At 40.6% G+C, this 12,060-nt stretch overlaps 1 protein-coding gene across 1 annotated transcript in view; it reads left to right on the plus strand.

Moving 5' to 3' along the window:
- NHSL1 (NHS like 1) overlaps positions 1-12,060 on the plus strand; it is a 136,868-nt gene that overhangs the window by 58,648 nt on the left and 66,160 nt on the right. The window contains 1 exon segment of the mRNA XM_077776056.1: positions 10,965-11,117. Coding sequence (XP_077632182.1) covers positions 10,965-11,117 — 153 coding nt within the window.

A 12,060-nucleotide genomic window follows, 5' to 3' on the forward strand; every position in this document is an offset into this window, starting at 1 on the left:
CGCCCTGCTCTTAAGAAGGTTTTGGGGTTAAGCATATAACCTTTTGTCCTTAATAATAACAATAAGGTTGTATTTAAGGCTATACTAAAGGTGAAGACCTGTGTGGTAACGGAGTCCTTTGTTAAACAGCTAGGATTTGGGACTCCTGGGTGGCTCAGTCAGTTGAGTGTCCAATTCTTGATTTTGGCACAGGTCATGATCCCAGGGCTGTGAGATCAAGCCCCAAGTCAGGTTCGTTGCCGAGGGTGGAGCCTGCTTAAGATTCTCTTTCCCTCTGTTCCCACTACGCACAAGTACACACTCTCTCTCTATATAAACAGCTAAGGCTTAATTTTATTTATTTTATTTTTTAAAATATAGTTTATTCTCAACTCCGTTTCCATACAACAACCAGTGCTCATCCCAACAAGTGCCCTCCTCCATGCCTATCACCCATTTTCCCCTCTCCCCCACCTCCCATCCACCCTCAGTTTGTTCTCAGTAATTAAGAGTCTCTTATGGTTTGCCTCCCTCCCTGTTTAATCTGTAACTATTTTCCCCTCCCCCTCCCCCATGGTCTCCTGTTAAGTTTCTCCTGATCCACATATGAGTGAAAACATATGGTATCTGTCTTTCTCTGCCTGACTTATTTCACTTAGCATAATACCCTCCATTTCTATCCACGTTGCTACACATGGCCAGATTTTATTCTTTCTCATTGCCATGTAGCATTCCATTGTATATATAACCACTCTTCTTGATCCAGTCATCAACTGATGGACATTGAGGCTCTTTCCATGATTTGGCTATTATTAAAAGTGCTGCTATGAACAGTGGGGTACATGTGCCCCTATGCATCAGCACTCCTGTGTCCCTTGGGTAAATTCATAGCAGTGTTATTGCTGCGTCATAGGGGAGTTCAGTTGTTAATTTTCTGAGGAACCTCCATACTGTTTTCCAGAGGGGTTGCACCAGTTTACATTCCCACCAACAGTGTAGGAGGGTGCCCGTTTCTCCACATCCTCGCCAGCATCTAGAGTCTCCTGATTTGTTCATTTTAGCCACTCTGACCGGCGTGAGGTAGTATCTTAGTGTGGTTTTGATTTGTATTTCCCTGATGAGGAGGGATGCTGAGCATCGTGTCATGTGTCTGTTGGCCATCTGGATGTCTTCTTTGGAGAAGTGTCTATTCATGTCTTCTGCCCATTTCATCACTGGATTATTTGTTTTTCGGGTGTGCAGTTTGGTGAGTTCCTTAACAAATTTTGGATACTAGCCCTTTATCCAATATGTTATTTGCAACTATCTTTTCCCATTCTGTCAATTGCCTATTAGTTTTGTTGATTGTTTCCTTTGCCTTGCAGAAGCTTTTATCTTGATGAGGTCCCAATAGTTCATTTTTGCTTTTGATTCCCTTGCCTTTGGAGACATGTTGAGTAAGAAATTGCTGTGGCTGAGGTCAAGGAGGTTGTTTCCTGCTTTCTTCTTCTCTAGGGTTTTGATGGTTTCCTGTCTCACATTCAGGTCCTTCCTCCATTTTGAGTTTATTTTTGTGTATGGTGTAAGAAAGTGGTCTGATTTCATTCTTCTGCATGTTGCTGTCCAATTCTCCCAGCACTATCTGTTAAAGAGGCTGTCTTTTTTCCATTGGATACTCTTTCCTGCTTTGTCAAAGATTAATTGGCCATACATTTGTGGATCCAGTTCTGGGTTCTTTATTCTATTCCATTGGTCTGTGTGTCTGTTTTTGTGCCAATACCATACTGTCTTGATGATTACAGTTTTGTAATAGAGGCTAAAGTCTGGGATTGTGATGCCTCTTGTTTTGGTTTTCTTCTTCAATATTACTTTGGCTATTTGGGGTCTTTGTGGTTCCATACAAATTTTAGGATTGTTTATTCTAGCTTTGAAAAGAATGCTGATGCAATTTTGATTGGGATTGCATTCAGTGTGTAGATTGCTTTGGGTAGTATTGACATTTTAACAAAATTTATTCTTCCAATCCATGAGCATGGAATGTTTTTCCATTTCTTTGTGTCGTCTTCAATTTTCTTCATAAGTTTTCTATAGTTTTCAGCACACAGATCCTTTTATGTCTTTGGTTGGGTTTATTTCTAGGTATTTTATGGGTTTTTTTGTGCAATTGTGAATGGGATCAGTTTCTTGATTTCTCTTTCTGTTGCTTCATTATTGGTGTATAAAAATGTAACTGATTTCTGTATGTTGACTTTGTACCCTGCAACTTTGCTGAATTCATGGATCAGTTCTAGCAGACTTTGGGTAGAGTCTGTCAGGTTTTCCATGTAGAGTATCATGTCGTCTGCAAAAAGTGAAAGTTTGACTTCATCTTTGCTAATTCTGATGCCTTTTATTTCATTTTGTTGTCCAATTGCTGATGTTAGGACTTCCAGCACAGTGTTAAACAACGGTGGTGAGAGTGGACATCCCTGTCGTGTTCCTCGTCTCTGGGAAAAAGCTCTCCGTTTTTTTCCCATTGAGGGTGATATTGGCTGTGGGCTTTTTATAAATGCCTTTTATGTTTAAGTAAGTTCCTTCTATCCTAACTTTCTCGAGGGTTTTTATTAAGAATAATGCTTCATATTACATTTTTATACCTTAAGCATATGTTCCTGAAACATACATGTTACAGACATAAGTACAGTCTGGGAAGACCAAGGGAGTTGTTGAAAAACCACCCGGAGCAACAACGGATTCTGACCTCCTCACCTCTGGCATGGGTTGGTACACCAGCTCCCAGCTTCTCTCTCTGCCCCCAGTCAATTTCATTCATACCCACTGCTTATACCTTCAATCTTTTTGAAATGTAACACTGGACTTGCAGCTTTCCCTTGTCAATTCCACCAATGACTCCCTGGCCCACCAGTGAAAACCCACCTCTTTCTTCACCTCCCTTGCTGTCTTTTTCCACATCAACTCCCCCCCGCCATAAGCTAATCAAGAACCTCAGAAGCTCTGTGTATCCATGACTGCTTTGTCTAAGAGTGCCCTCTTCCTCTCTGTTCTGCAAATGGGGTGGTGCCCTTTGCCATCTTTCCCATTAACATCATGGTCTTATCTCTCCCTGTGCTTGTTCATTACTTTATTATTCTTATCTGTCTGGGCGTGTCACCCCACTGGACTCTGACCTTCCTAAGGTCAGGAACCAAGTTTGATTTACTTTTAACCCGGATGTTGGATGTCGAACACAAGGCAGTTAACAAGTTCTCTATGTAAAATTGCTGAATGGTTGAATGCAGATCAATAGTTACAGTTGAATTTTTTCGAATATGTATTACTTTGAAAAATATTTCTTTATCTCTTTGCTAATATGTTGCATATCTACTCCTGGGGAAGTAGTCAGATAGCTATAGAAATAATAGGTGATGCCTAGAATAACAATTTTAAATGTTTGGTCAGAAATAAGATCTCGTTTCAGTGAAAGACTAAGCAGAAATGTTGGAACTTAATAAGGATGAAAATATTTATACAACAGTAGTGGTAATGGAATTCCTGAGGCCAGGAGAAGCCACCAGGATTGCTCAAGTGATGGAGAGCATTTGGGTGGGTTGGAGGGGGGGGGGTTAGTATTTGGCAGTATTTTTAGAGAACAGTGATTCTCAATATTTGTCTTATTTATGTGTCCTAATAAGGACTTTTATGTAAGATATATTAACTCGAATGTACTAACTAAAGATATTTTTTCTCAACTTAATATGTGCTAATGAAAGAGAAATCAGGACACCCAGATTCTCATCTTAGATCCTACATTATATTAGCTTCTAGATAACAGTTTTCTCATTTCTAATTGAAGCTGGAATCTACCTTCTGGTTCATTAAAAAATTGACTATAGCCTTAATAGAAATGAGAAAGTTCTTGATAAGCAGCTAAGGGTTTGAGGGGAAAGCAGATTGGCTTAAATGAGACATCCTGCATGAGATAATGTGAAATTTAGGTAGAGGTTAGCAATATGGGTCTGGAGGACAGACAGATGAAAGAGATAGTGGGAGAGGAAGATTGAACAGAGTGTTTAAAGGCAGTAGCTTAATCCACGGATCAGCAGTCTTTTTCCTTAAAGGTCCAAGGAGTAAATATCTTCCCTTCTGCAGACCATGCAGTCTTTGGTGCACACAGCCTGCGAGCAGCCATAGGCAGTAGATAAACCCAGTATAGCAGTATTCCATTACAACTTGACTATTGGATACTGGAATTTGAATTTCATATAATTTTCACATCATGAAATATTATTCTTTTAATTTTTTTTAAAACAAGTTAAAAAGGGCCAGCTAGGTTTGGCTGAAGGGCCACCATTTGCTGCTTCCAGCCTGCCATTCTCCAGTAAAATCATTAAGGTTTCAAGGGGTGGTAAGTAAATAGCACGGGACAAAGGTTTAAGGACAGGCTCTTTGAAGCTTGTTAAGGGTTTGTTAGAATCCAGAGAAGGAACAGTCAGATGTAGGAAAGGAACAAGTGTTGATGGATAGCTCAAGAACTGGGTTGTTAGTGGTCTATAATTAAATTCAGAGAGGAAAGAGGAGACCATTGGTTCTAGTTAGAAGTGCACTGGTGACCACTGAGAATTTTTTTTGTAAACGGACAGAGAGAATTTTAGGCTGTAGAAAAGATAGTAAATGCATAGAAACTGGAAGTTATAGGTTTAGAGCAGCCATTCATGGAGCTGGTAGTTTAATTCTGAGACCAGCAGAAAGACTGTGAAGTCTGTGAGGTTGATTTCTCTTCTATGAAAGTATAACTGACCCTTTATTAAGCTTAGGGCTGCTATCTGTTAAGCTTTCTGTTTATTAAGCTTTCTGTTAAGCTGCTATCTGTTTATTAAGCTTAGCTATCTGTTAAGATTTCATTCATCTGTCTAACAAATATATATGCTTACCATATACCAGGTACTGTTCTAAATACTTATCAATAATTACTCCCTAAATCCTCATAATAACCTTATAAATACTCTTATTGCCCTATTTTACAGATGAGAAAACCAAGGGATGGACAGGCCCCTCCTCTAGTAAGGAAGTGGCTAGTATCCTGGGTGGGATGGTGCCAGTGTTGGGCTCTTCAGTCCTACATATGACTTGCTGTCAAATTTCCACATCTGGGATATTAGAACTTTCTTTTTAAACGATTGCTGCTATTATAGGGCTAAAATTGGAAGAAGAAGAAATACCATGGATTTATATATTCTCTGTTGAATATATAAATGGGGCAACTAAAAATTTAAAAAATACTAGACCCTTCCTAAAAACCTGGCTCTTCAATAAACTATGACACTGAGGCCATGCAAATTATAAGCCACTTCCCTCTTCTCATGATGATATGCAGGATATAAAGTAAGAGATGATAAAGTTATCTGGGGAATCTTTGTATTTAATAAGCCCTTTCAGAACACAAGCTAATGGGTAATGTCATAAGTAGCATAATTATTTGGCCAGCAACTGAAAATCTGGACTTGGGGGAGAGACAGCATGGAATAAGGCACAGGGGACCATGTACCCCAGATGCTGAGGCAGAAGCCTGCCTTCTACCCCTAGCCTGACCACTGACTAGCGTGTAACCAAATACCAAATAGCAGCATTGTCTTTACACACTTCTGGCCACTTACTAAGAGGCTTAATATTGAGTGAGAAAGGAAGTTACTCCATGTGGACTCCTACCACTGTTCATTTGCTTAGAGTACGTCTAGTCACTTCTCTGGCTAGCCCTTGCGTCCCGGTAATGTCTCACCCCTGCCCAGGGAGCAGAGTCCCTCTTTAAATGAGAACCAGTGGGATTCACTGTAGATTTTCGTTTATTGCCATCTCCTCAAGGTTTTTACTCAAATCTCACCTTGTCAGTGAGGTCTGCCCTGACTATTTGATAACTGCAACCTGGCCGTTTCCTCATCCCTAAAAGTATTTTTATCCTGTTCAGCCTCTTCTTTTGCCCATTGCACTTACTTACCACCTTCTAACATGCCATGGAATTGTAGTTTATTGTCAAATAAGCTAAGCTCCGTGCTTAATATAAGAGAATATAAGACCTCACGATTGTACCCCAAATGTGTGGCACTTAGTATTGTGCTCAATATACCTTTTTACTGAGTGTTGGGAAGCCGAGGTTGTATATGTGGAAAGCTGCATGGTGTTTTCAATAGCAAGTATATGAGGTGGGATTTAACCTCCAAAACTTGTGGGTTGTGACTAGGACAGCTTTTGTCCTGCGCCCATCAGAAGCTACTACCTGTCTCCAGACAGACTAGAGGCTGAGCCGCAAAGCCAGGTCCCTCTGGCTTGCATAAATGTGTGTTCCTAAGGGGAATTTCGCTCCCTAATTTAAGGCAGCTTTATAATTTAACTTTGGAGTCATTTCTCATTTGAGTCATTTCTTGTTTGCCATCTGGCCTTGTAATTACTCTTAAGTAAAGCTATGTATAGGAGGAAAGAACACAAACTGGAAATCTGTGATACTCTGTATGGTGAGATGATAATACATGTGTTTTACTTGTTTGTTTCCTTTGTTTTTGCTGTTGTCCAAAACATAAGATGAAGAGTTGGGAGGGGGGTGGCGGGGGGGAGGGGAGCCTTTGAGGAGGAATCATTCCAAAGCTTTCCCTAGAGGGAGCCCCTTATATAAATTTTCTTCTTTGACTAAGAGCTTTTGTTATAAACTAAATGTTTTGCATTAGTGGATTATTGCATTTTTCCATTCATTTACAAGTCTGGCCCTAAGCTATGAAACAAGAGGTTGGCTAACATGTCTCCACAGCTGTTCTGACGTGAATTGAAACTCGGCAGAGGTGTGAGGATCATTCTTTTCCTTGGTCCGTTTTCATAGTATCTCCCTACCTGGGTTTTCCTTTTTCTTCAGTCCCTGTATCCCAGAAGGTACTTTTCCAGTGCCGGCTTGTGTATTATTATTTCTGATTCTTCCCTTTCTACTTGTGTCCCCAGTTCATAGAGGTTAATTGCAAATGGACAAAAGAACCAAACCCAGGAGCATATATTCAAATTAAAAGAGAAACGTAAATAATGTTTGTTTGGAATTACTATTCTCCCTTGTAAGGAGGGGCTGGGTGTGTGTATGTGTGTGTGTGTAGAGTTTTTTAAACCAGATGCTTAGATGGTAATTAAATTTAAAATACAGATTTAAATCATTACAGTACAATTACAATGCTGATTCTCAGTCACTGGCAAAACAAACACAAAAAACCAAAAAAACAAAAACTGAAAAAACAAACAAAAACCTACTTGGTAAGAAGCCAGGAGGTACTAATTTGCATGAAAATGCAACCAAGTCATCATTTACAGCTCTGAGGAGGTTCTGTTGTAAAGTTTTACTGCTTGTAAAGGTTCCTTTGGTGTGGGAGGCAGAGCCTGGGGGCGTGGTCGGTGAAACAATACTTGGCATCTTTCTCCCCCCNGGAGAGTCCAAGAATCAAAACATACTTGCTGTAAGACTAAGACTCTTGTAGGCTCCAGTAAAAAAGATCTGGATGTCCCTAGCAGCCTAGTGAAAATAGGGCACACATTTGCTTCGCCTTGACTTGCATAGAGGAAAATCGGCTCTATTTTTGTGGACTCCAGAGAGGAGAAACTTCTGATCTGTTGGCGAGAAAGTGAATAAATGAGCGCTGAGGCGGAAAGACTGATGTGGCCATCATGCAAATAAGAACGGTGATTGGCTTTCTCTTTCTGTGCACTTTGTCACTGTGGCTCCCAGCCTTAAAGATTAGGTTTCACTGGGAGCTTTTCAGGTTCAAGGACTGTTAATGGCCTGACAATAAACTCAACCTCAACATTACATCAGCCCCCGGCAGATGTCTATGGATTTGAGACTGGAGGAAGAAAGTTAGAATCTGGAGCAGAAGGATACAACTTGCCACCTGTCTGATGGGCTGAGCTTTTAGTGTGATTTAAATTTCTAAGCTCTATGCAGGCATTCTGGAAATGGTGGCCTTCATTAATGCAAAACTCAAGTCTTTAATTAAACTTTTTAAGAAAAAAAGTAAGTAATTTTTCCTCCCCCCCCGTGTGTGTGTGTGTGTGTGTGTGTGTGTGTGTAATTTTTATGTATTACTTCATCTTTTTGAGTGATGGAATTAAAATGTGAAACAACATAATCAGCAAAAATTAAACTCCATTTTTTACCAGGTTGTTCAAGTACTTCAGACTTTATAACTCTAGGGCAGAATTGTGATTTTAGCATTTCTTATTTATTTATGGTTGGGAATTTTTGGTGAATTTACTTCTTTTGTGCTTCTCAAAAGAAGCCCTTTGAAAAAGGGAGAAAAACCTTGTATTTACCTCAGATCCGCCTTGATAGATGGTTTTTTGATTCTTTGGCTTACTGTGCAGGGAGGCTGTGTGTGATCTATCGTGTATTTTGGAGATGATCCTCTAAAACTCCCTGGAACTCTCTGTTCCGTATTTTAGAGCTCGAGGAGAAACTCTGTCTAGACAGATCAGTCACTGTAAAGAGTACAGCTTTTGTGGCCTGGCCTCATTGTGTACTTCCCGTTGTCTTAAATTTCTTTAATCCAGGTGCTTCTTCGTTCTCTGCAGAGTATACATTTTACAAACGTATGGTTTTGTTTTTACATAGTTGTTGGCTGAGTTTAGTGTAGTGTTTGGACCAGTAATTTAAACTGGATAAATGCGGATGGATAAGAGCACTGGTAATGGAGATAGTGGGGAAAGCAACAAAAAACAGCACTCAGGGCCCATTCTCTGCAGCTCCCTTGGTTGAAGGCTGTCTTTGGACGGACCGATTAAAATCTGCCCTGGCAAGAGCGAGATGCTGCAGAGAAGAAACAGCCATTCTTTCACAGGAGCCTGTTGGTAGCTGGACAAGGGGCTGATGATGTGATTGCACAGACACAGTACCATTACTTGGATTTGATTTGTACTTGATAAATAGGAAGTCTCGCTTCTCAATATTTTCCAACTATGAAGCATGGTGATCCAGCCTCAAATAAGTGCACATCAGCACAAAACATTGCAGTTAAGAATGGCTATGCTTTGGAGGACATGTGGCGAGTTGCGCCCTGTACAGGATTCTCGTGCACACACATAAAGACTAAATTACGTCTTTGTGGATCTTATGTATTGAGATTGATAGTTACGTGCACCATGCAAAACGCTGTTCAACAAGAGGTTACGTGAAATACGAGGTACCTAATTTACATGCTGTTCTTGTCAACCATTAAAACCGCAGACAACCCACAGGCATTTCTGTTTTTAGCTTGATGTCTAGTTCTCAATGTTTATTTTCCCGTTCAGCAATTTATGGAGAAGGTGGGCTGATTTGAGAAACAAATTATTTGGAGATGAGGTTTGTTGAATTTAATAGCTGTAGACAAGATGGGCTGTGGGGAGAAAGCTACCCTGTGACTCAGCTTCCCAGGAGCACCAAGAAAGGCCAAGTTCCCCTTCAGCCCAAGCTATAAAGTCAGGGGCTTCCTTAGAGTTATTTCACTGCTCCTGCCACAGTCACACTTTACATATATTATTTCATGTGATTTTTATAGTAGCTCTAATATGGTGCTATTAGGTACTTTAACTTAATTTAAAATATGTTCAAATAGAAAAGTTCAGTAGTTCATGCATGCTTGTTCATTTTATCTTGAGACTCTTATTTTATGGTCTCATTTCCAAAACATACTATGTTGTAGTAACACATATGCTCAGTGCGCACTCTATAGCACAGGTCAGGGTCAGCAAAGACTTGCCCCTGGCCCACAGTTCTAGCATTTACTGTTTTTACAGGTGGGGCTTGTCCCCCTCAGTAAATGTCTCAACACAGAGTTTTTCTCTGAAACTTCTCTAGTCTCTCCTTATTACGGTAGCAGGTATATAGAAAGTGTTACAGTTGTTGACGGTTGTGTTTGGTACCCCCAGCTTCGCGTTGGGCTCCACTGGTACCCCCAACTTAGTTTGTGTTCTCAGGAAAAAATGAAAGAGACACCGAGATCCCAAGCCCTCGGGGGAATCGAGGCAAATTATTATAGAGATTTAGGATACTCCTGTGGCTGCACATCATTTCCTCCTCTAACATTCTCATTTGTGTTAGGAAAATTCAATTGAATTGGATTATTTTGGGAAAAGCTAATTGCCTTGGAAGTGTAAAAAAAAACCCGACATTTTAATAGAAAAGTATTCCATGAAAAAAAATTCCACGAAAGCAGGAAATGTAGAGAAAAATCTTGTCACACAAATTGATTTCTACTTTTATGAGATATGCCATTTAAATGTATTTCAAAATATTGAATCTGCTCACTTTAAAAAAAAAAGGAATTGAGTTTATTACAGTGATGTTTTAAAGTAATGCTTTAGAGGGGAAAGATTTGGTCTCAGCCTCTTAATAGGAGATTTGGTTTTGTCTTGACAGTCTAACATTTACTGATGTGATGGCAATGTATGATTAGATAATACATACTCATTATGATGGAGTTAAGTGGGAAGTGGAGGTCTCTATCAATTTTATTTATGTATTTTGAGAGAGAGTATGTGTGCATGAACTCACAAGGGGAGAAGAGGCAGAGAGAATCCTAAGCAGGCTCCACACTGTCAGCACAGAGCTGGACGTGGGGCTTCATCTCATGAACTGTGAGATCATGACCTGAGTGGAAATCAAGTGTGGGATGCTTAACCCACCGAGCTACCCAGGTGTCCCTTTATCACTTTTCTTAATTGTTTTCTAACTTTGGAGTAGAGCAAGTGCCTAAAATGCTGGGCAGCAATTAACTGAGGAAACAAATTCTACCAAAACATCGTGGGCGATGATGGACAGTTTCAGCTTTTCCTATAGGGACAAAACACTGTGTGTGACGGACCCTAGAGCCTAAGGTGAAATCTTATTCAGAATTTGCTCCATTTCCCCCTTGTCGGCCCTTAACCCACGGGTGTGTTAGGCACCAGGAACCCATCTTTCCGTAAAGTATTTGGAGCCGCTGCAGCTTATTTTGACACCATGATTTATTCTGCCTTCCTTCCTACAGCTGTTTCCAACCTCGATGAGGAGAGTAGATGGACGGTCCACTACACGGCCCCGTGGCACCAACAGGAGAATGTGTTCCTTCCTGCCACCAGACCGCCCTGTGTGGAGGACCTGCACCGCCAAGCCAAGCTCAACCTCAAATCCGTATTGAGGGGTAAGACTGCATCCTGCAAGCTTGCAGTTCCGGGATCGCTGACCGTTAGCAATCAAACTGGGCTTCCATTTCTATTTGTAAAAGAAGACCTATTTATAGAGAGCATATAGGATGCTGTTCTTTCAAAGTATCATAAATACTTACAACCTAATACATGCCCAATACATTCTGGTTTCTGTGGAAACGCACATGCAGATCTGCCCTCAAAGACCCCACCCCTGCTTAGAAACTCTTTAGCATGTTCAGGGGCACCTGGGTGGCTCAGTCGGTTGAACATCCGACTTCGGTTCTGGTCATGATCTCACGATTCGTGAGTTCGAGCCCCACATCGGGGCTCTGTGCTGACAGCTCAGAGCCTGGAGTCTTCTTTGGAGTATGTGTCTCCCTCGCACTCTGCCCCTCCCCCACTCATGCTCTGTTTCTGTCTCTCAAAAAATAAATAAATGTTTAAAATATTTTTTAAAAAAGAAAGAAAGAAAGAAACTCTTCAGCATGTTCAAGCCACCAGTACTAATTTAATCCAAATAAACCCCTGCTGACATGGGACATTTTGCCATTGCCTTTTTTAAAGAAGTATTCAAAGCAGATTTGTTAAAGCTAATACTTTCTAATGGTTTGTTCTGTTTAGTTCAAGTTTGGTGAAAAGGGGACCTATATATAGACTTTGAAAGCATTCAAAGTGGTTGGTTTTATCAGAACTTGGGCAGCACCCAACTGCTCTCCTGTTAAGCATTAGGTTTTGTCAAAGAGATGGGCAGACTACATGATGGACAGTGAGAAATAGAGGAAGAGTGTACTCCTGTATCTAGTTTAAATTTTTACTTTTACCTCAACTTCCTGTGGATGTTAAGGAGTCTAAATGTGTGGCAAGGAGGGCTTCTTAAAAGTGATAAAGAAAGAGGGGGAGGTCCCTGGGTTAAGCATCCAACTCTTGGTTTCAGCT

The sequence above is a fragment of the Crocuta crocuta genome, unplaced genomic scaffold, assembly GCF_008692635.1.
Source record: "Crocuta crocuta isolate KB4526 unplaced genomic scaffold, BGI_CrCroc_1.0 scaffold25, whole genome shotgun sequence".
NCBI classification, from domain to species: domain Eukaryota; kingdom Metazoa; phylum Chordata; class Mammalia; order Carnivora; family Hyaenidae; genus Crocuta; species Crocuta crocuta.